The following is a 26,023-nucleotide window of genomic DNA, read 5'->3' on the forward strand; positions in this document are numbered from 1 at the left end:
CATAGAACTTGGGGCATGGACAGTTCAGTAAATATATGACATTTTTGGAAGTACATGAGATTCTTTCCCTCACATAATATGCCTTGCTTCCTGTTTGGGTACTAAAAGTATTAGATCTCTTCATGTATGTGCAATAGACGCAATGCCCACAGGGAGCGCTACCTCCTCTGTGTTGTCTGTCTGTTAACCAGTTTTTAGGTTCCTCCTTTTTAAATTCACTATGAACCAACATGTCTTTGATACTGGGAGCTCTCCTGGCTGTCAGTAACGGGTACTCCGATATGCACCCTTGGAGTGACATATCATTAGATAATATATGCCAGTGGCTATTGAGAATGTGTTTCAGTTTATTCCAGTGTGAGTTATACTTTGTAATGTATATATATATATGTGTGTGTGTGTGCGCGCGCGCGCGCGCGCGTGTATATATATATATATGTGTGTGTGTGTGTGTGTGTGTGTGTGTGTGTGTGTGTGTATGTATGTATGTATATATATATATATATATATGTATGTGTGTGTATATATGTATATATATATATATATATATATATATATATGTGTGTGTGTGTGTGTGTGTGTGTGTGTGTATATATATATATATATATATAAATATATATATAATATATATACACACACACACACACATATATATATATATACACACACATATATATATATATATATACACACACACACATATATATAATGTGTGTGTATATATATATGTGTGTGTGTACATATGTATTTATGTGTGTATATATAATGTATTTACAGACATATATACACATAAACACATATGTACACATATATAGACATATATAGAAGTACATGGAACCCTTTGCAGTTAAGTAGCTGAAAACATGTAAAAGCATATTTATGCAATATTCATATTTAATAAAGTGTTATACTGTGTATTTAATGTAAATATGTATGACTTTTACGACTGCTGCTACTTAACTTTTGTTTCAGGGGAAAACAGCAACTGCTGTAGGATAAATGGAGTCTTTCAAGGGACATAACTACCCCCTCCCCCCAAAAAAAAGAAATTTGTAATTCAGATAGATCTTACAGTTTTAAACAACTTTCTTATTTACTTCTATTATCTAATTTGCTTAATTCTCTTGGTATCCTTTGTTGAAGGAGCAGTAATGCATTCCTGGGAGCTAGCTAAACACCAATAACATATTAAACACAGTTATGTGGAATACAAATTATCTAACACTTTAGAGCATTGTATTACTGCTCCCTTACGTCCCTTAAAAAAAAAAAGAAATCTGTGATTGCTGCAAGTCTCATATTAACTATTCTTTATATTGTGAGCAGATAAAGTACAGCACAGCAAATACCCATACATATAAGATATATATTGTATCTGTGACAGCGCGTTAGCCTAAATTGTATAATCGTAATAAAAACACAATAGTTATTAACCTATAATAAGTTTCATTGCATCTTAATAATCCTATTATAACGATCCCCAATTAATAATACTGAACAACACAATGTAACAATATTTAAGCTGCGAATAAAGATCTAAATTCTATTGAATTAAAACATTATCAAATATGACAAAACAATACCCTAAAATCATCTTAAAAATGCAGTAATTGAAGATAGTCTAAATTCTCTTTGTCTTTCTTTCTATTTACTTCCTTAAGCCTGTGCTTAAATAACTTTAGAGTGATTATACAAAACATTTCTGTCATTTCCTCGGGCGATATTTGCACTGAGTCCATGGGAACAAAAAGAATTGAGTGTTGCTATCATGCTATGTGTCTTGGAAGGACTCCGCATTCCTTAAAAAACATTCCAGGAATCTACAAATTACAGTTACTGCTAAATAACTAGACTGTAGATTGTAGCCATCTGCAGCCAGCTTAACATGACCTATATTTCCACCTTTAAATGCTTGTGACACCATTAATGTGTAACAAGCATGCAATAAAACTATAGCTTAGACATGTTATACGCTTTATCCCTTAAAGGGACATGAAACCCAATTTTTTCATGACTCAGACCATAACATTGTAAAGAAACAACTTACCAATTTACTTCTATTATCCAATTTATATAATTCTCTTGGTATCCTTTGTTGAAAAACATACATAGGTAGGCTCAGGAGCAGCAATGCACTACTAGATTCTGATTGGTCACAGCATATATGCATTTTGCAAATAAAAAAAGCGTGTTTATAAATCGAGTGATGTTAACACATTTTTGATACCAGCCGTAAAATATTTTATGGTCGGTATCGAAAGTGTTAACATCCCTTGATTTATAAACACGCTTTTTTTATTTGCAAAATGCATATATGCTGTGACCATTTTATTTTAATTTTTTGTGTGATATTTACATTGACACTTTTTTATTTGCATTAAATATATGCCTTTTGTCTGACTCACATGATGTGTTCAGCCAGCTTACAGTAGTGCATTGCTGTTCCTTCAGCAAAGGAAACCAAGAGAATGAAGCAAATTTGATCATAGACGTAAATAGGAAAGTCAAGGCTGGATTGGCCTACCAAGACACCAAGAGATTTCCCTGTGCACCGCCGGAGCTGATCAGCTAAAGTTTAAGGGGCGGTGCTTCAGCGAGGCGATGCAGCTGTCTCTGAGCTATAAACTACTTATTATATTATATTACTTGTAAGCTTTATTTTCTAGACCATGTAGTAGTAGTAAAATGGCTTCTAGTGTCTAGTCAAGTTCCACAATGAGTATAATTTTTCAGATCACACTATGGATAATCATTTTGTGCAAGGGAGTCATAGATGAAAATGGATTAAAGGTTGCCTATATAACAACTATCTGGCATTTTATTGTAAACTAATGTAATTTAATTCTGGAAAAAATATCAGGGGTAATCCCCTTGAGAAAATGGGGCATGTGCATTCTACAGACTCTACAGAAAATAGGGGTGGTCTTTAATTTTTCCAGGGCTGTTTTAATTCCCAGTCTGGTATAAAATTGTAAGATAATTTTTGTGTTTCATGTCCATTTAAAAGTGTAATGTCTCTATATATAACAATGAGAAAAAGGAGAACTGCTTACATAAAGGAACATTTTTGTAGTGTTTAGATACTCATCTCTTTTCCTTTTTTTTTTTTTAATGCAAAGTCCCACGTTTGCTGCCAAAACAGAACACCCATATCCTTATGTGATGAGTGATTCATCAAAGCTGCTAATACCTACCCTTGGAAACACCTACCTGCTGTGATGGGCAGGCAAACAGGAATTCCGTTGTGTATGAACTTTTGCCCTTTTTATTTTTTATGGTGCTAAGTGTAACAAAACCAAATATCACAAACAATGAAATAAACAAATAATGTGATCTATATATAAAGTGATCTATAAAATGGTATTTCAACCAAAACAAAGTAGTGTTTTAGTGAATGATATAACTGGAGGATACACTGTCCCAGATCCTTATTTCCTTATTGGATTGGTTTAACAACTCAAAAGGAAAAAAGTAACAAAATAGCGCAATCCCATTGTTCAATAGGTCTGGAGTCTTGTCACAATATCTCCTTGGTACTGCGAAGTGACATTTCAGACACTAAGCATGGTGCTTTTGTGGCCTCATATTGGGGAATTAATATATAATTATACCATTGCTACAGCTTTGTCTGCCAAAGTCCTTATATGGAGTTTTAATGTTTTCATTTCAATAAATATATTTTACAAATTTACTGGATGTGCGTCTGGTTATGGGCCAATCATAACACAGCTGAAGCATGATAGCGCTAGTTCAAGGTTCAGAAAAACGTGAGTAAATCAAATAGAGCTCCAATGTACATAAAGGACAACGAAAGTAAAAATTAAAGTTTCATGATTCAAATACAGCATGAAATTTAAGAAAACTTTCCAATATATTTCCATTATCAAAACATGCACATTCTTTTTATATGCACACTTTCTGAGGCTCCAACTCCTACTGAGCATGTGCAAAATTGCTCAGTTTATACATATATGCATTTTGTGATTGGCTGATGGCTGGCATATGACACAGGGGGAGGGAAAATTGGATTAACTTTGAAATTTCGCCAGAAAAAAATATTACTGCTCATTTCAAATTCAAAGTGCTATTGCATTGTCTTTTTATTATGTAGTTGTCAATTATTCAATTATAATCTGAGGAAAAGAGATCCACAACTTAAAAAGAGGGCGCTAAGCTTCAAATAATAGAGAAATATCAGAAAACCAGATAGTATTCAATTATACTGTAAATAGTGTCCCTTTAATGAAATTGCTGCACCCCATATAACAGAGTCAGGGGTTTCATATTTTAAGGAACACTATACTTCAATTAAAACTAATGCAGCTGTCTCATTTGTGTATTCCTTCCTAATCTTCATTATCTGATAAGCCCTTCCTGCTAATACTATTGGCTGACAAATAATTTCTGTTAAAGCTCATTAGTTGATCTATACTTCATGATTATGCTAGATGAGCCTTAGTAGGAAGTAGCTATTAGCCAATGAAATAAGTAGGAAGTGAATTAGTAGAAACTAACATTGGTAAATTAGTTTAAATGTATTTAAATCTGAACAGATTTTGCTTCATATTTTACATGTAAAAAAAATAAATATTTTTTGCGTTTTCACATTGATGATCAAATTTTACGATAAAATATCCCTTTAATATACAATAAAAGCCAACAAAATATGTAATGAAATACATTACATTATTTCCACTACTAAACATTTATGAGGAATTTGATGTTGAAGTTAATGTTTTAATTAAAGAACATAAATCTAATTATATAAAATATTGAATAGTTGTCAGACAGAGCAGAAGCGAGCTACATTGAGTGTAATGGCACGATCGGGCTGGGCTGTGACTAGACAGCTGCCCAGATGCACTCAGAGGGAAAACCAGACCCGCTCAGTAGAGCACAGAGGGCGGGTCTGAAAAACCCTCTTTTTAATAAAAATTCCAGCGGCAATATTATGTTACATAAAGCTAGCACTAATATAATGTTATATAATTCTGCACTATGTGCAGAATTATATAACATTATTTTCTAGGTTTACTGCCCCTTTAAAGGAATGCCCATATAAAATGTGCTAGGGGTATATAATAAGTCTAGATCCTCCTTATCACAGATCACCTGCACTTAGTGCACATGCATGCAGATCGATGCACGGTCATTGGTACTCAGTGCACATGCATGCAGAGCGATGCACGGTCATTGGTACTCAGTGTACATGCATGCAGATTGATGCACGGTCATTGGTACTCAGTGCACATGCATGCGGAGAGATGCACAGTCATTGGTACTCAGTGCACATGCATGCGGAGAGATGCACAGTCAATGGTACTCAGTGCACATGCATGCAGAGTGATGCACAGTCATTGGTACTCAGTGCACATGCATGCAGAGTGATGCACAGTCATTGGTACTCAGTGCACATGCATGCAGAGTGATGCACAGTCATTGGTACTCAGTGCACATGCATGCAGAGTGCCTCACAGTCATTGGTACTCAGTGCACATGCAAGATGAGTCTGCAGCCATTGGTACTCCATGTACATGCATGCCGAGTGTGCAGTAATTGGTACTCAGTGCTAATGCATGCCAAGAGTGCGGTCATTGGTACTCAGTGCTCAAGCCTGCTGAGTGTGCAGTAATTGATACTCAGTGCTCATGCATGCTGAATGTGCAATAATTGGTACTCAGTGCTTATGCATGCACAGTGTGTGGTCATTCGTATTCAGTTTTCATGCATATCAGGTGTGCGGTCATTGGTACTCAGTGCTCATGTCTGCTGAGTGTGCGGTTATTGGTACTCAGTGCTCACGCATGCTGAGTGTGCGGTCATTGGTACTCAGTGCTCATGCATGCCAAGAGTGCGGTTATTGGTACTCAGTGCTCATGCATGCCAAGAGTGCGGTTATTGGTACTCAGTGCTCATGCATGCCAAGAGTGCGGTCATTGGTACTCAGTGCTCATGCATGCTGAGTGTGCGGTCATTGGTTCTCCGTGATCATACATGCTGCATGTGCGGTCATTGGTACTCAGTGTTCATGTATGCTGAGTGTGCGGTCATTGGTACTCAGTCCTCATGCATGTGGGGTGTGCGATCATTGGTACTCAGTGCTCATGCATGTCGGGTGTGCAGTCATTGGTACTCAGTAGTCATGCATGCTAAGTGCGTGTCCATTGGTACTTAGTGCTCATGCATATCGGGTGTGCAATCATTAATACTCAGTACTGATGCGTACAAAGTGTGCGGTCATTGGTGGAAGGCATGCACAAAAACAAAAGAATATTTTTTATGTTGTGTTTCTGTCATTTAAAGGCTCACAATTGTATTTGACTTAGGAGATTACGCTTTCATGTCCTATTAAACAAGAGTACTATCCATCACTAAACAGGCACAAGATTGTATCTGAAAAATTATAATGTTCATAACCAGCTCAGGAAGTGGAAACAGAGGAGAGTAAATGAACCGGGTGGGGTGATCAGAGGGAACTCCTAAGTCTTATCACACGCAGCGTGACGCAATGGTGCAGTTAAATAATCATTAGCTGACAACCACCTCCCTAGCTCTGCCCAGACTGAACAATTAGTTCCCAAAGCTGTAGTAGTAAGAAATGCAAACTCTCCCCTGACAAAACTTTATTCAGGCAACTTGACACAACAAAAAGGTTATTGTAAATCACAGCCAGCTACCTAGGTGTCAAGATAAGGTTAGGTTTGTGGAGAACATTAAAAATCTCAGTTAAGTTCTTTCAAGCTGATTGTGTGGGTATATAGTAAATGCAACTTTTTTTTAGCAGTTGTGACCTAGATCAATTTTATTCAATGCAGCAAATTACATAAAGACAGGTTTTTGTCTAAAGGTCAGCTTCAAATCTGAAATATAAAAAATCTGGTGGGTTAAAAGCGCAGTAAACACCCTGTAATTACAAGACATTTCTGTTGCGTCGTCTTGTTTCTGCTCTGTTGTGTTTTAGTTTTAAAAGACTGGTTCAGCAAGAGTTTCTGCTCAAGACCACCAGTTCTCTGCAGCTCCCCAGCAGTACTCTATGGGGCCCATTTATCAAAGGGCTTGCGGACCTGATCCGATACTGTGGATCAGGTCCGCAAGACCTCGCTAAATGCGGAGAGCATTTTGGCCGCCAGCAGGGAGGTGTCAATCAACCCGATCGTATTCGATCGGGTTGATTTCCGGCGATTCCTGTCCGCCTGCTCAGAGCAGGCGGACAGGGTTATGAAGCAGCGGTCTTTAGACCGCTGCTTCATAAGTTGTGTTTCTGGCGAGTCTGAAGACTCGCCAGAAACACGGCCCTTCAAGCTCCGTACGGAGCTTGATAAATGGGCCTGCATGTGTTTAACCATGTTGTGCAAGTTTTACACATAAACTTGCAGCGCACATCAATTAAAAATAAAGAAATATAATTGGATGAATGTTGAATCCTGAAAACTAATGTTACATTTAACAATTAAACTTTGGTGTAAAAAAGGTTATGAGAAATACAATTTACTAATACACTAAGAAAACACCAAAAATAATGTTACATTCCACTTATATCAACTGTAATATTCTAATATGAAAATAAAAAAAAACAATTACGTTGTTTAATTTATACTTAAATAATAATTCTCACTGGCTTCAGTATAAGTGTATGAGAATTAACATTCTCATTTAAAAACAAAAAAAATATATGTAACATTTGATTTTGCAATGTTCACAAACATCAAAGGGAACATACTCTCTGACATTCAAATGACAACTCGCCACTGTCAATGTAAATAAAGTTACATTTATTTATTGAGATCAGGTAAGGACATCTATAAATCTCAATATATGGCAGTGAGATTGGAACTCAGTCATAAAATTACGACATTATCAGGAGCCAAAGGCAGAAAAAACAATGTGTAAGATCTGGCATTATAATTCTCTTTTTATCATTCAGGAAACTCATCAGTTCACTACAGGAACAAATCATTTCCTGGACACATTACTGTAAAAACACCGGAGCAGAAAGAAGGAAGTGAAAGGAATTTCACCAAACGAAAATCATACAAACTCATATAGGGGAGTGTTGTCTAACCTAAGGCACAGTGACACAGTGTGTGTGTGTGTAGACAGACAGAAAGACAGATATATAAATAGGGCTTCAAATTTCTACTAGTCCATCCCAGATGAGAACAACATTTTGCTTTTCTTCTATATTTAACATTGAGTAAACTAGTAATGTTTTCCATCTGGACTAGTAATTATTTTGCCTTGACTAGTAACCTATAGTGAATGTTTACACACACACACACACACACATATATATATATACATACATACATTTATATTTTTATATTTTTATATATATATATATATATATATATATATATATATATATATATATATATATATACATAGTGAACACATAGTCAGACCAAGATATGGAATAACACAGAAAAGTTAGAATCTTTTTATGCAAAGGTTAATGTGCAGGGCTGGCTAGTACCCTTAAAATAATTGTCTCCACATGAATGTATCAATAGCTTCAGTATTGTAATAGTTCAGTTTCTATTAAACTTTTACCAATTTTTCATGTTTGTGAACCTAGGGTTTGAGCTATTAGGTAAACAAACCCTAGTTCTTATATGACTGTGCACTAACAGCTTTGTATAAGTGTTATTTTTAACAAATAGAACAAAAAATAAATGATGTCACACCAAGCAATCATTTAATTTGCCACAAGACTAATAAAGTATATGGAAAACATTATATTTGCATATTTTCTTAGGTATGTATGTTCAGGCTGGCACCAAATGCATAAAGCAAACAGAAAAAGTATACATTCAAATAAAATGATATATTTATGTCTACGTATGACCTCACCTGAATAAAGGCTGCAAGACAATGTATTGCTACATTTAGGTCAGATGTACTTGTTTAACCCATTTGGGACACTATTTATGTAGGGTACACTAAAGGGTCAGTTTACACAAAAAAACTGCTATCATTTATATGAAAGAACATCATTTAAATATCTTTCCTGTGCAATATGATGTAAAGTGGTTTAAATAACAACCAGTATCAGTTTTACATGCCCTTATAATGCTCATTGCTTATGGGTAATAGTCATTAGAAACCAATAAGCATTAATAGAAAGTACCTGTCAGCCAATGAGTGTGTCAGTAGGAAATGTCTTTCAGCCAATGAGTGTGTCAGTAGGAAATGTCATTCAGCCAACGAGTGTGTCAGTAGGAAATGTCGTTCAGCCAATAAGTGTGTCAGTAGGAAATGTCTTTCAGCCAATGAGTGTGTCAGTATGAAATGTCTTTCAGCCAATGAGCATTGGTAGAATGAACTAAACTGATAAAGCTGTATTAAGTTTATTTTTAAAAAGTTTTTACTTTACATTTTTTATAGAAAAAGAATCATCATGTTTAGATGTTGCTCTTTCATGTGAATTACAAAAATCTAAGTTCATTGTGAAACACAAATCATCAAGGATGTGTAGTAAAATGTAATTAATTCTGATTCAGTGCATCCCTGATTAGAATGTGATATTAAAAACACACACAGAGCAACATGCAATTCACTTAAAGATATACAGATACCTGTCCAGGGTCCGGAAAAGATAACTTTTGTTTAACAGTAGTATTGTCACTTCTTCCATTTAATGCTATTATCTAGCAATTAAACCAGAAAGATGACAGCAGGTATAAGCAAATACTTATATTATATTGACGCATATTTCATTTGTAGAATAAATGTGAATTTTTTTTTTTGCTAAAGAAGCATGTATAAAATTGTGATAAAAAAAGTATCAAGATTATTAGATTAGGAAAGAAAATACAGATCCATAACATCAGGCAAAATCTTGAAAGTAAGACATAGTGGGCAAGATTACAAGTCGCGCTGCAAATCTGCGAAAGCACTGCGCGCAATTATGGCTTTTTCGCATTTGAGGTAATTCATAAAGCCAGATCGTGGGGCGTTCGCATATTCGCCCATAGAAGTCAATGGAGAAGACAGAGTAAACAAAACCCAAAATCTGTTGCGCAAAGCCCATGACGTATTCTCCTCGAAAAGTGTACATAAAAATGTTTTCTTCATGGAAACAAGTGTTTTGTGAAACTTTTTTGTTGCAGAAAACTGTTAAAGGGACAGCAGAAAACTGTTAAAGGGACAGTATACATTAATTGTCATATAACTGCATGTAATAGACACTACTATAACTAATAATATGGATAGATACGGATATAAAAATCCAGTATAAAACCGTTTAAAAACTTACTTAGAAGCTTACAGTTTAGCTCTGTTTAAAAGGTTACTAGAACACCCACTGCAAGTGGGAAATAGCAGCCACTCCCCCCCTCCTTTGCATATGAAAAGACTCTTTACACAAACAGAAGCAAGCTGGAGTAGGTATACGTCGGTATTCTCCTAAAACTTTGAGGCTTGGTTAGGAGTCTGAAAATCAGAGCAATGTTATTTAAAAATAAGCAAAGCTATCCATTAAAAAAAAACAACAAAATTGTATGGGCTATATACTACAGCTCTTTGAGCACGGAAAGGAATGTTGCGTAAAAGGCGAATGCGGGCGCAATCATGATTTTTCAAGAGTTGTAATATCTGTGCAATTAAAATTTATTGCGAAAAGACCACATTGCACGCGGAAAACTCATACTGCGCGACTTGTAATCTTGCCCAGTATGTTTCCTTTCAGGTATGCTTTATAGACAGCCAATACAACTCACAGAAGAAGTAAAGCAATTTTTGTTCATGTGTGCATATTATACATACAGCAAAAAACAAGATGGCACTACCTATGCCAACAGCTGCAACATCCCTTTTTGATGATGAATTAATTACAAATAAAAAAAAAGAAAGATACAGAATACATCATCATCCTCAATCAAATGTAAAAAAGACACAAAAACATATCTACTATATATTAACAGTTGCAAAATCGATACAGATATCAATATTGATTTATACCACTGGTTTTCAAACCTGCCCTCAGGCCTCCCCAACAGGCCAGGTTTAGTGGATAACCTTGGATGAGAAGAGGTAAAATAACCATGTTTACAAATCGGCTGATTGTTTCACCTGTATCAGAATTGGCTGTGTTTGAAAGATTGTGATCATTTTTATTTAAAAAAAAAAAAAAAGTTATTGAACTAGAATTTCAGAAAAATTGGAATTGACTCCATTATGTGCACTGTTTTAAAGTCTAGGGACATAACCCTAGAAAATCCTATTCAGCATTTTATCTAATTTCATTTCCTGTGGCCAATTAGGTGTAGCTATAAATAAGCAGTCACTGTCTAGCATTTCACAGGGTCATAGTACTGGATTCTACAGCATGCATTCAAACCTTTGTGGGTGAATAAAAACAATACACAATTTTCAGATTTGAATTACAAAGTTTTTAACTATGCATAAGTTTATCTTTTTAGATGTGTTGAGACATATCAAACATAAAAGCTGCCTTTAATTTACCACCTGCAAACATTAAATAACCTTTAACCTCTCCCTGCCTATGCACGGAAGTCTGCCCTAGAACACAACACTTACAGATCAGCAGCTGGGGGATGAGAACATGTGTGGACTCAACAGTACAGGAGCTGACTTTGCAAATTAATAAAAGAGGTTACAAGGGCCCTTAGCATCAGTATAGGCACATGATTCTTTGCAGTGTTTTTGATGACTAAAGGGCAGCTCAGCTCATGAAGCAGCAAGATCACAGATAGCTGCTGAGCAGAGTCAACATCTTAAAATACATTCTTCATGCAAATTAGGCACTGGAGAACACATATATACACACACACAATTATATATGCAAACACACACATATACACCCACCTATTCTGTTCTGGGAAATCTGACCACATTATGTGATGATCTAATAGTTGAGGTTTGGGGCAGTTGACAAGTAGCAAAGGAATGAGCTGACATGTCAAATAGTGTTAATTTTTTTATTAAAGGTGGCTGAAGTATACACAAGTATCACAGATCTATCTCTGTGACAACAGCACATATATAATGACAAGTCAAGAAACAGGACTTAGACACAATAAACAATATAGGAAATGTCCAGCAAGATATACTATGAGGGTAATAGCCAGAAGGATACAGTATGCAGGAAATGGTCAACAGACAACTGTGGTCAGGTATTGGCCAACAGGTTAAAGTAACCAGGCATTAAACACAATGACAAGCAGGAACAAGGAAAGGAAGATACCACATAATGCAATGGCTAACCTATCACACATAATATAGTAGATGGCATAAGAAAAGTCAGTTATTTAATGGACTCTTGTGCAAATCTCGGTACTCTTGTACCGAGACTGGGTTATGAAAAAATAAAGACAGTGACAGAGATGCACAACCCTAAAGACTTGCACACTCGTCAGTCAACCTATGGCAAAATAACATGCTGGTCAATATGGTGTTCATGTTGCACAATGACAGATGTGAAGTTAATCAGCATCATGAGTGATGCCCATTTAGTGGTATGTGTGCCAAGTACAATACATGAGTTGACATAATTCAATAATTTTGGGTTATGTGCGAATTTTTTTTTATTTTGTTTTGCCGTTTGTCGAGTGGGGGCTGGTTAACCTGTTCTGTTGCTATATACCTACACATACCCAAGACATACTATTTAATTATTAGTTTTCAATTAAACATAGAATCCATCAATCTATCACCTTTATCAAATGTGAAAGAATGGTGTTTTTAAGCAATGTATTCTTAAGTTCATCAAATATCTAAACTAGTATAATTTTTTTTAATTCAATATTTTGTCAAACTTTTTTTCTATGTTACTAATGGAAATGAAAATACATGCAGAAATCATGCGGTACCTTGGTTTTAGGGGAAGAAGAGGTAGAAGTTGAGTCAGTAGCAGATGGAGGAACAGCTGAATGATGAACCTGGGTAGCATACTGGGGGATTTTAGATGCAAAATGGGATAAGCCAGGGGAGGGAACTTTGTTCTGTGCAGAGCAAAAGTTTAGGAATTATTATACAACTGTATAAAATAATATTCAGAAGGGTAGACTCATTTATTGTCATGCAAAATATAGGCTTACATACATCATTAGAGGTGTGTTAGTTGTATTTAATTATCCAATTAAATGTCATAACATGATATTTACTGTTTAACACTATTTGCCATAATTCAAAGAGATATTTTATGTGCCCCTGTGGTAGAAGTGTATCTGGGACAAAGCGTTATATAAAAACATTTTAATTTTTCTAAAATTTGGAGTACTTTTTATTGTATTATATTTGTATTATGCAAATGATTATTTAATGTAATGGTACTTGAATAAATCTCTTTATTGGCCTTTATAAGGTAGCAAGAATTTTCCCATATGGGTATTCTCAGAGCAGCATTGCCACAATGAGCATCTCACCATTAATGATTCCAAAAGTCTCCACCATAAAAACACGCATTTGTTTTGTTGCAAAACAAATATTTACATCCCATGTGTATCATTTTCTACATACACAACTTTTACTCACTTTTAGGGAGGTTGTTATATCCCAATGTCATACATTGATGTAATACAAATATGACAATTTTAAAACCTTACTATAGGCAATATAAAATGTGTTAGCTATGGCACAAGTTTTGTGATACCAATTAGTAAGGTAAGTCAACAAAGACAAGCCACAAAAGACACTGGTAAGATTAGGTCAGTAATAAGGTGTGGCAGATTTTATAATTAAATTTCCAAAACAATATGATTTTTGTTTCAGAATGAAATGCAAATTAAATCAAACAAATATTCACCTGGGGAAACTCTATGCATCCGAACATTGATGCAAGGTGAGCAGCCTTCTCTTTTATATTCTTTCTATGAAATTCTCTGTTTGCTAAACTCTGAGTTCTCTTCTGCAGCGACAGGAAAAGAGAAAGGAAAGGAAGGAAGAAATATAAAGGTAGATAATTGTAACAGCGAGAAGCAGAACAGTGAAAAGTATAAAGATTACAGAAAAGCATTATTATCCTTGGCCATTACTATGCTGTGAGGAGGTGTACACAGGGTACGTCACACACAAACTGGTCTTTAAAGACCAGCGACATACCCTGTACGTCGCTAGGGGTTTAAAGTGTCTGGAAGCGTTCCTGATTGCTTCCAGTCGCTTCAAGGTATTGCCGTGATGCCTCGTTATTGAGGCATCACTGCAATACCTTTTTTCCAAGACCGATGCAGAGAGTCACTCTGTGGTCCTCTCTGCATCGCCCAGCGATGGTGCCGATCATTGGTGGGTGGGAGCAGCTGCAAGGAGGTGGGTGGGTGGCCCATCGCTACCTGGCATCCGGTTCCTGTATGTGCAATGTGCACGCCGGGTGCCGGGAGCATGCGGGGGGGCCTTCAGGGGGTGCGCGCATGCACGTGTGAGCAACCACTGCCACCAATGTAATTGAATGGGAAGGAGGGAGGGGGAAAAATAATGATCAAAGAATTTGGGAGGGGTACTGGGAGGGGGTATTGAGGGGGGCAGCTACACTACAGAAAAAACATAATTTATTCTTACCTGATAAATTTATTTCTTGACACAGTGAGTCCACAGATCATCTTAATTACTGTTGGGAATATCACTCCTGACCAGCAGGAGGAGGCATAGAGCACCACAGCAAGAGCTGTTAAATACCACTCCCGCTACCCACAATTCCCAGTCATTTGACCAAAGGGAAAGGAGAAAGGAAGTAATCTAAAGTGCAGAGGTGCCTGAAGTTTATAGAAAAGCAAACTGTCTTTAAAACAGGGCGGGTCATGGACTCACTGTGTCAAGAAATAAATACATTTATCAGGTAAGAATAATTTATGTTTTCTTTCTAATGACACGGTGAGTCCACGGATCATCTTAATTACTGTTGGGAACCAATACCCAAGCTAGAGGACACGGATGATAAGGGAGGGACAAGACAGTTAACCTAAACAGAAGGCACCACTGCTTGAAGAACCTTTCTCCCAAAAGAAGCCTCTGCTGAAGCAAAAGTATCAAATTTGTAAAATTTTGAAAAAGTATGCAAAGATGACCAAGTCACAGCCTTGTAAAGCTGATCTACAGAAGAAAACCCAAGGCAGTATGCAGAGCAGTATGCAGAACTACCTTATCAGAGTGAAAAATAAAAAAAGGAGTTTCATACTGTAAGGCTGAAAGCTCAGAAACTCATTGAGCCAAAGAAATAGCCACCAGAAACAAAACATTCCAAGAATGCATAGGTTCAAACGGAGCCTGTTGAAGGACTCTAAGAACCAAATTAAGACTCCAAGGTGGAGTAGTAGACTTAAACACAGGCCAAATTCTAACCAAGGCCTGACAAAAAAGAATTAACATCTGGCACATCCGCCAGGCACTTGTGCAATAAAATAGATAAAGCAGAAATTTGACCCTTCAGGGTACTAGCAGATAAACCTTTCTCCAAACCCTCCTGGAGAAAAGACAAAATCCTAGGAATCCTAACTCTACTCCACCAGTAGCCTTTGGATTCACACCAATACAAATATTTACGCCAAATCTTATAATAAATCTTCCTAGTCACAGGCTTACGAGCCTGAATCATAGTCTCAATTACTGACTCAGAAAAACCACAAGCGTTCAATCTCCAAGCAGAAAGCTTCAGAGACACGTGATTTGGATGAAGGAAGGGACCCTGCAGAAGCAGGTCCTTCCTTAATGGAAGACGCCAAGGTGGAAGGGAAGACATCTTCACCAGATCTGCAAACCAGATTCTGCAAGGCCACGCCGGAGCAATGAGAATCACTGATGCCCTCTCTTGTTTGACCCAAGCAATGACCCGAGGAAGAAGAGCAAACGGAGGGAACACATATGCCAGACTGAAAGTCCAAGGAACTGCCAGAGCATCTATCAGAACAGCCTGAGGATTCTTTGACCTTGACCTGTACCTCGGGAGCTTGGCATTCTGACGAGATGCCATGAGATCCAACTCTGACTGCCCTTAACTGAGAATCAACCTGGAAAATACCTCTGGATGAAGTTCCCACTCCCCCGGATGAAAAGTCTGTCTGCTCAGAAAATACGCTTCCCAACTGTCCACCCCTGGAATATGGATAGCAGACAGACAACAGTTGTGAATCTCCACCCACTGAATAATCTTGGCTACCTCTGTCATGGCCAAGGAACTCCAAGTTCTTCCCTGATGATTGATGTAAGCCACTGACGTTATGTTGTCCGACTGAAACCTGATAAACTGGGTTGAAGCTAGCTGAAGCCAGGCTAGAAGAGCATTGAAAATTGCTCTCAGTTCCAAACTCCTGAGTTCATAGACCCTGAGCCCTTAATGAACCCCAGACAGCACTCAAGCCCAGCAAACTGGCATCCATGGTTACAATCACCCAGGCAGGCCTGCGAAAGCAAATTCCCTGAGAGAGAAGATCCTGAGACAGCCATCATGGAAGAGAATCTCTGGACATCTGATCTAGAACAATCTTTGGAGATAGATCCGCATAATTCCCGTTCCACTGTCTGAGCAAGCATAACTGCAGTGGTCTGAGATGGAACCGAGCAAATGGAATGATGTCCATGACTGAAACTCCAATAAGACCAATAACCTCCATGCACTGAGCCACTGACGGCCGAGGAAGGGACTGAAGAGCAAGACATGTATTAACATTTTTTGACTTTCTTGCTTCTGTCAGAAAAATTTTCATCTCTAGAGAATCTATAATGGTCCCCAAAAATACCACTCTTGTAGCCGGAATGAAAGAACTTTTTCCTAAATTCACCTTCCAACTGTGGGAGTGCAGAAAAGACAACAACAACGCCATGTGGGAGTTAGCTAGTTGAAAAGATGGAGCCTGCCGTCCAGATAAGGAGGCACTGCAACACTCCTCAATAGAAGCAACGCCAACAATGCTCCCAAGACCTTTGAAAAAATTCTGGGAGCTGTTGCCAGACCAAAAGGAAGAGCTACAAACTGAAAATGTTTGTCTAGAAATGCAAATCTTAGGAACCTGTGATGATCCCTGTGAATGGGAATATGCAGATACGCATCCTTTAGATCCACTGTGGTCATGAACTGACCTTCCTGAACCAAAGGAAGAATGGAACGAATAGTTTTCATCTCGAAAGACGGAACCCTGAGAAACTTGTTTACACTCTTGAGATCTAAAATAGGTCTGAAAGTTCCCTCCTTATTAGGAACGACAAAGAGATTGAAATAAAAACCCAGGCCATGTTCCTGAACCGGAACAGGAACTATCAATATCACTCCCATGTCGGAAAGATTCTGAACACAATGTAAGAACGCCTCTCCTTTTATCTGGTTTACAGATAACCTGGAATAAAGAAACCTGCCTCTGGGAGGAAAATTCTTGAACTCCAGTTTGTAACCCTGGGGCACGATATCTACCACCCAGGGATCCTGAACATCTCAAACCCAAGCTTGAGCGAAGAAAGAGAGTCTGTCACTCACAAGATCAATTTCCAGATTGGGGGCAGACCCTTCATGCTGATTTTGAGTCAGCAACAGGCTTCCTGGACTGCTTCCCCTTATTCCAAGACTGATTTGACTTCCAACATGGCTTGGACTGTTCCTGCTTGGAGGAAGAAGAGGAAGATTTACCAGAGAAGTTACAAAAGGAACGAAAATTACTCTGCCGACCCTTCTGTTTATTTCTTTTATCCTGAGGAAGAGAATGCCCCTTCCCTCCCGTAATATCAGAAATAAGGTCTTACCCTTGTAAGGAATAGACAAAAGCTTAGACTTAGAGGACACGTCTGCAGACCAGGATTTTAACCATAAAGCTCTGCGAGCTAAAATGGCAAAACCAGAAATTTTAGCTCCCAACTTGATGACCTGTAGAGAAGCATCTGTAATAAAAGAATTAACCAACTTCAAAGCCTTGATTCTATCTTGAATTTCTTCAAGAGGATTACCTTGCTGAATAGAATCAGACAATGCATCAAACCAATATGCCGCCGCACTAGTAACCGTAGCAATGCATGCAGCCGGTTGCCATTGATACCCCTGGTGAACATAAATCTTTTTAAGCAAAGCTTCCAACTTCTTATCCATAGGATCTTTAAAAGGAACAGCTGTCCTCAATAGGAATAGTGGTCCTCTTGGTCAGAGTGGAAACCGCTCCCTTCACCTTATGAACCATCTGTCAAGATTCCTTAATAGAATCAGCAATAGGAAACATCTTCCTAAAAATTGGAGAAGGAGAAAAAGGAATCCCAGGCTTCTCCCATTCTCGTGCAATAATATCTGAAACACAATCTAGTATAGGAAAAACTTCCACAGAGGAAGGGACATCAAAAAACGTATTATGTTTACTAGATTTCTTAAACTTTACCCCTTCTTGCAACTGATACAAGCAAAGAGAATGACTGGGGATTGTGGGTAGGGGGAGTGGTATTTAACAGCTTTTGCGGTGGTGCTCTTTGCCTCCTCCTGCTGGTCAGGAGTGATATTTCCAACAGTAACTAAGATGATCCGTGGACTCACTGTGTCATTAGAAAGAAATGCAAATTTTATTAAAAAAAACAAAAACTTTTTTTCTGGGGGACAAACTGGGTACTGGCAGATTTCTGTTGCTAACAAAGAGGGCTGCAGTGGTTTGAACTCTAGCCTTGATTTGCTAACCACAAGGATTAAATAATGACATTTCAAAACAATAAAGCAAAAATGACTGGTCACCTGCTCAGCTTTTTCCTCAATGTGCTGGAGACGTTCAAGAATACCAGAAAGTACTAGAGCAGAAGGACAAGCAGATATAAGAGAGTCCTGGTGGTCAAGACTTTGCTTTTGGCGAGGGAGGTCGGTTTTCTCTATGTGATGAGGCTCCCTGCTCAAAGTAACTGATCCAGGCAAGACTGTGTTGGGTGCCCTGGCAGCCTGAGAAGTCCTAGCTACTGCCTGAAACTGGGAAACACTGCAAGTGAAAAGAAGGATTCCTCGTTCCAGGCTGGAAAACATGCACCTCATGCTATGGGTTGTTTATAGACATCACAATGCATTTTTACTAATTACTCCCCTATTAGAGTAATTCTTGTATCTGAGATGATATTGTTTAGGTCACAAATTCTCAACCAGTGTGTTGGGATAGACCAATCAGAAAACAACTAAGGGTGTCAACCAAAATTAAGGGAAAGGATGAGAATATCACACTGTTTAATAGTTCTTTGTTTTAGAATACATTTTATTAACCTCCACCAAGAGGATCCCCATATGTTTTATATGCCCCCAAAAATAAAGAACAAGCTCCAGTACAAACACATATGATCAAGAAAACTAAGGTAAACAACCATCTTATGTGCTCAGTGATTAGTTTCCACTTCAGTTGGGGCAATGCCTATTTTAGCGGGTATTACTGGAACGTTTGTTCATAAAGATCAGGGGGACACTTGTTTACAAGCTAAAGCAAAAGGGATCCTTAGGGATTGTGTATTAAAGCCAAAATTAAACTTTCATGATGCCGATAGAGCACACAATTTTAGTTAACTTTTCAATTAACATCCATTATCTAAATAAGCACAATCCTTTTATATGCACACTTTCTGAGGCACAAGCTCCTACTGAGCATGTTCAAGAATTCACAGAATATAAATATATGCATTTTGTGATTGGCAGATGGCTGTCACATGATGCAGTGAGAAGTGTGAAGGAAAATAAAACTAACTGAAATTTGTCCGAAAAAAACTACTATTGATGTTAAATTCAAATGAAAGAGCTTTAGCATTGTCTGTTTTTTTACGCATTTATAGATTATTCAATTCTGTCTTTAGTAGTCCAACAAATTGTATAGGGTAATACAATCTCTAGGCAAATTTTGTTTTAATGTGGCATTAAAGTGAAAAAAACAACTGTTCTATTTCATTAGAGTATTTATTTTATTTATTGGATTTTGAAATAGTTTGGATTTTGGAATATTTGTATATTTACATCTGTAAAATGTGACAGTTTGGATAGGGGATGGGACCAAGTGTAAAGGATAAAATCTTATGTCAATTAGGCAATATTTACATCATAATACAGCTTATACATGTAACCTAGGAGGTAGTTTTATTTCATTTTTAATACTTGTGTAAACATAGTACCATCAGAAAGATAGTGCAGCCAGTACTGCTATCAGAAAGGTAAATAGTTGTTTCAAATAAATATAGATTAGCATTTTCAATTTTAGAATAAAAAAACGAAAACCACAGATGCAAGCAGAGGAGATAGTGGGGAAAATGGTAAATGTTAATAATTTTATTTAAAAAAAAAATATATATATATAAATGAAAAGGTCTGAATTTCTGAATAATTCTAGATTTTGGAATTCCAGATATGGGGATTTGTACCGGTACAATGATCTGAATCAATTGTATGCAATTTTTTGTTTTCTCCCATGCTTTGTCTACTGTTTAAAATAACCTTATATATAAAAAAAAAATAAACATCGGTAACACATAAAATTATTGTAAATCACTGAGATGTCTAGAAAAGTAAACTGTAAAAGACTTCATGCCATCTGCAAGCTCATTTATGAAATTTAGAGTGAATGTACTTCCGAAAATTATTCATGCACATTCTGTAACATGACAAAAGATACATGAAATGCAATTTGTATTGCATTATGGCATCATAACAAACACTCTGAAGTCAGAGAAGTATTGAATATTGGTGTGAGACATCACCAGATAAATAAAAGGTGAATATGATTTATATTTATAGTGCATACCAAGTCTTTATAGAGTCAAGATGCACACAAAACGTGCCACTCACTGATCAAACCATGTGCACCAATTCCTACCTGCCTTTTCGGTTCGGGTTGGGATATGCACGGGGATGGCTCCACGGGTTTAGCAAAGCGAGGGTTAACAGGCGGAGGAGGAGTATCGAGTGCACAAACCCCTGTTACTGCCTGATTTACATCAGAAGAGGCTAATGCCTGCTAAACGGATGTGTGATAACAGAAAAGCCAGAATACAGGTAAAAGATTAGTCTACTACAATAACAGGATGAGAAAGGAATGTTAAAGGGGTTTTGCTGTCAGAAGAATAAATAGATTGTCATTGCTTGGAATGTGATGAAGTTTTGTATCAGCTTCAACAGAACTGTGCAGCAGAGGGTATAAGGTTTAACCTATATAACATATAATTTTACCTTAAACTTCTTATTCTTAGCCATATTTAAAGGGATACCTCTCAGGGTCTATGAAAAAAATGCTACACAAACAATAATACCTCACAAGCGCTTTAGATATCTAGTCTATCAAACTGTCCTGGCAAATGGGATACTTTATTTAGCTTCCTGTTCAGTAATTGTTGAAACCCTGCTTTATTTCTTAAAAGCATGTATCAGTATTTAGGTGTCTCACTGTAAAATTATCCATTTAAACTGTCATTTTGTTAGCACAATTTACAAGGTTTTGCAAATAAAGAGGAGTTCATGGATACACCTCTTGGAATTCATGTTCCTGGTCTCCTTTGCAGTAGCCAATTTGGGACAGGTGTAAATGATTATGTGATCCATGCCAACCAATCACTCTGTAGAATTTTGGAGGCTCAGGTAGATGTAACCATATTTAAATATGATGGAGACACTCAGTGTACCAAAGTACTTTTCAGAGATACACTGATCAGCCACAACATTAAAACCAACTGCCTAATAACATGAAGGTCCCCCTCATGCTGCCAAAACAGCTCTGATACATTGAGGCATGGACTCCACAAGACCTCTGAATGTGTCCTGTGGTATCTGGCGCCAAGACATTAGCAGCAAGTTGCAAGGTGGGGACTCCATGGATCGGATTTGTTGTTCCAGCACATCCCACAGATGCTCAATCGGATTGAGATCTGGGGAATTTGGAGGCCAAGGCAACACCTTGAACTCTTTGTCATGTTCCTCAAACCATTTCTAAACAATTTTTGCAGTGTGGCAGGGTGCATTATCCTGCTGAAGGAGGCCACTGTCTGCAACAATCTCTAGGTAGGTGGTACGTGCAAAAGTAACATCCACATGAATGCCAAGCCCCAAGGTTTCCCAGCAGAACATTGCCCAGGGCATAACACTGCATCTCCCGGCATGCCTTCCTCCCATAGTGCATCCTGCTGCCATCTCTGCTCCAGGTAAATGACACACATGCACCCGGCCATACACCTAATCTAAAAGAATACGTGATTCATCAGACCAGGCAACCTTTTTTCCATTGCTCCATGGTCCAAATCCGATGCTCACATCCTCATTGAAGGCAATTTCATTGGTGGACAGGGGTCAGCAAACTGTGATGCACTGTGTTTTCTGACACCTTTCTATAATAGCCAGCATTATTTTTGTCAGCAATTTCAGCTACAGTAGCCTTTTTGTGTGATCAGACCAGACACGCTAGCCTTCGCTCCCCACATGCATCAATGAGCTTTGGGCAACCATGAGGCGGATGCCGGTTCGCGGCTTGTCCTTCCTTGCACCACTTTTGGTAGGTACTAACCACTGCATACTGGAAACCCCACAAGACTTGCCGTTTTGGAAATTCTCTGACCCAGTCCCTTTAGCCATCACTATTTGTCCCTTTTCAAAGTCACTCAGATCTTTTCACTTGCCCATTTTTCCTGCTTCCAACACATGAAATTCAAGAACTGACTGTTCACTTGCTGTCTAATATATCCCACCCTTTGACAGGTGCCATTGTGACAATATAATAAATGTTATTCACTTCACCTGTCAGTGGTTTTAATGTTGTGGCTGATCAGTGTATTTAACAGCAAAAACATGCAAAATAATCAGTAGTAATAATAAACTGTGATGTTCCCTGAACAGGAAGCAAAAAGCATAAAAACATATTTTATGTAGCTGTATCAAAAACATTTTTTTTTTATATAAAATGTGTTTATACCGAACAAAATAATTTGATTGCGTTTCATTTTAAACTCATCTTTATCTTCACATTTTTAAACTGCAGACATCTTATATTAAAGGGAAATAATACTCATATGCTAAATCACTTGAAACTGATGCAGTATAACTGTAAAAAGCTGACAGGAAAATATTACCTGAGCATCTCTATGTAAAAAAAGAAGATATTTTACCTCACAATCTCCTCAGCTCAGCAGAGTAAGTTCTGTGTAAAAAGTTATACTCAGCTGTTGCTCAGCTGCAGGTAAAAAAAAAAAAAAAATGAAGAAATGAACAGCAGCCAATCAGCATCAGCAGTGCTGAGGTCATGAACTCTTACTGTGATCTCATGAGATTTGACTTAACTCTCATGAGATTTCATAGTAAGCTTCCTTTACCTGATTGGTGAAATAATATTTCACGAGTTCACGAGGCTCATCCTTTCAGCTGTCCCAGGACAGACATACTAAAATGCTGCTTAGAAATCCTTTACAATGGGAGGTGGCTACTGAGGAACTTTTGAGGTAAAATATCTTACTTTTTTACATAGAGATGTTCAGGTGATATTTTCTAGTCAGCTTTTTACAGCTATGCTGCATCACTTTCAAGTGTTTAAACATTTGGGTATTATGGCCCTTTAAGCAAATTTCAGTTATCAGCCATGTTTGTATTTCCTTTCTGCATTCCATCTTAACACACTTGTGGTTATTCTAATACCATCTAAAAAACGATGGCGGACGTCTTGACATATTGAATAGATTTCCTTTTTTTAACACTAGTGTGTACATTTTTTCTCTCTCCCTGCTGTATATAATATTTTAAACAATATATTGCTCCCCGTTCTACCAGCCAAAGTTAAATGATGATAATATTGTTTATTTAATCTACATTACATTTCATATGGTTACCACCACCCCAAATAAATTACATTTCTTTGTTATTTCATCCTAGCAAAATATGCCTGATACATAGAAAGAGTTCCACACAACAGAAGAACAGATTGCTAAGACTCTAAAGAGGCATAAAGAAGTATCTAGCAGACATGTGCTACTAGTTTTTGTCCAAAATTCATTCACTAACTAAAAAAACTACTGAACGAATACAAAATGCATTTATTAGTTCGCCCCTATATTTTAATTGGAGAAGCTTAATGAACTAATTGGTTGTTTATTCATTTATTAATTTGATTAGTCAAAGGGACACTGAACCCAATTTTTTTCTTTCATGATTCAGATAGAGCATGCAATTTTAACCCTTTGAGTGCTAAGCTGAATTCTATATTTTTCCGTTTTTTACTATTTTTAAAAAACTTTTTTTAACTTTTTTTATTCCCCCCCCCCAGATCCCCAAGCCTTATACCATTGGAAAGGTTAGATGATTACCTTTCCAAAGGTAGGTCTTGGGGGTCGGTAGCTGCTTAGATCCCTGATATACAGGTTTCTAAGCAGCATGCCCCCTTTCCCTATACTTTGTATAGACATTTTTAAATAAAGTTGCGCGGTGACGTCATCACGCGTGACGTCACCGCACGTAACGGGAAGCCCCGGCGATGCCTGTCACTATGCAGGCCCGATCACCGGGGTAGGAGCTAGTGGGGGCCCCCAGATTGGAAAAAAGAAGTTGAGTGCTAATGACGGCTCTGAGCCGTCATTAGCACTCAAGGGGTTAAGAAACTTTCTAATTTACTCAATATTATCAATTTTTCTTCGTTCTCTTGGTATCTTTATTTGAAAAAGCAGGAATGTAAACTTACGAGCCAGCCCATCTTTGGTTTAGCACCTGGGTAGTGCTTGCTGATTGGTGCCTAAATGTAGCCATCAATCAGCAAGCATTAAACAGGGTGCTGAATCAAAAATGCTCGTAAGCTTACATTCCTGCTTTTTTAAATAAAGATACCAAGAGAACAAAGAAAAATTGATAATAGGAGTAAATTAGAAAGTTGCTTAAAATTGCATGCTCTATCGTTATCATGAAAGAAAAAAATGTGGGTTCAGTGTCCCTTTAAAAATGTACAAATTTCTAATAAAACTAGTTCAATTTTAATTTTTTTTTATAAACAAATAATAAATAATTTGGCACAAATCTAGTATATAGCTGTATGAAGTCCAATGGTTCCTCATCTCATCATCTTCTGTCATGTTATCTTTAAAACTCATTTTCATCTTTTGTACATTTTTACTATACGTTGTTGAGTTTATTTTATCTTTTATTCACATTAGGGAATTGAAGTGGATTTATTGTGGTGCTTGTAGAGCAAAGTATTATCTGAAGACTCTATAGGCCTTGCATTTATTCATACAAATCACATTCATGTTAGGGTGATATGATTAAACGGATATTCAACAGTCTGTATCATTGTTGTAATAAAAAAACACTAAGCAGTTGATTATACTTAATAGAAATCATTACAAAATGTATTACTTATAATTTTAAAAGGATTTTACCTTTTATTTATTTTTTAACTTCATTTGTGCAGTGTCCATTACTCCCTGTCACAGCCCTATAAGAGGGCTGTGGTTTCTAAAGGAAGGCATATCTAGCTTAATATCATAAATCTTCTGGAGTAACATGAGCTGGCTTAGTGTTTGCAAGCAAAACAGGCAGTCAGTTTTGCCTAAGCTCAAAAGAGAAAGAATGTGACAGCTCTCTTATCTCCCTGAGAGCAGGGGCTACAATAAGACATTCTAAGTGCTATTTTTGCAAGAAAACAGGTAAGTTGTTTGCTGTTTTTTACACAACCAGTATCTTTTTTTGTTTACTTTGATTTAGCCTATATGTTTTTACTAAAGGAGTACTGTTTAATATTCATTTAACACTCTATTTACCAGATGGAAACACCTGATTGTTAAAGCAAGAACCTGCTGTTCTCCTACTACTTAATAACTTGGTAAACATTAGGTTATAGGAAAAGCCGTACAACATTAAGCCGTTGACCTTTGCTACTCACCTGTCTGCGTAGAGATGTATTAGGCGCATTTTCTTCAAACTTAGCAAGTAGCTGCGTAGCCATTGACTTGACTTTGTTTTGATTAATAACTTCCTTGGTGTCACTACATTCTGTTCCAGCCCCAATGCTTTTATTTTTATAACTTTCGAGCTGCAAAATAAAAACATGGAACATTATTTTCTGGTCCCTATAACAGCTTTAACTAGTATTTCAAATTCATTTATATGAAGAAAAAAACATAGCTTGTGGAT

General features: G+C 37.2%; 1 protein-coding gene across 1 annotated transcript in view; it reads right to left on the reverse strand.

Annotated features, from left to right (window-relative positions):
* The window catches only part of MICAL2 (microtubule associated monooxygenase, calponin and LIM domain containing 2), a 529,879-nt gene that overhangs the window by 267,544 nt on the left and 236,312 nt on the right, over window positions 1-26,023 (reverse strand). The window contains exons 16-21 of the mRNA XM_053689298.1: window positions 25,773-25,922; window positions 20,745-20,885; window positions 18,647-18,871; window positions 13,766-13,867; window positions 12,831-12,962; window positions 9,576-9,647 (exon numbers count right to left, since the gene is read on the reverse strand). Of these exons, the coding sequence (XP_053545273.1) occupies window positions 9,576-9,647; window positions 12,831-12,962; window positions 13,766-13,867; window positions 18,647-18,871; window positions 20,745-20,885; window positions 25,773-25,922 (822 nt within the window). The remainder of the gene's footprint in view (window positions 1-9,575; window positions 9,648-12,830; window positions 12,963-13,765; window positions 13,868-18,646; window positions 18,872-20,744; window positions 20,886-25,772; window positions 25,923-26,023) is intronic.

This window comes from Bombina bombina, chromosome 7, assembly GCF_027579735.1.
Source record: "Bombina bombina isolate aBomBom1 chromosome 7, aBomBom1.pri, whole genome shotgun sequence".
NCBI lineage: Eukaryota > Metazoa > Chordata > Amphibia > Anura > Bombinatoridae > Bombina > Bombina bombina.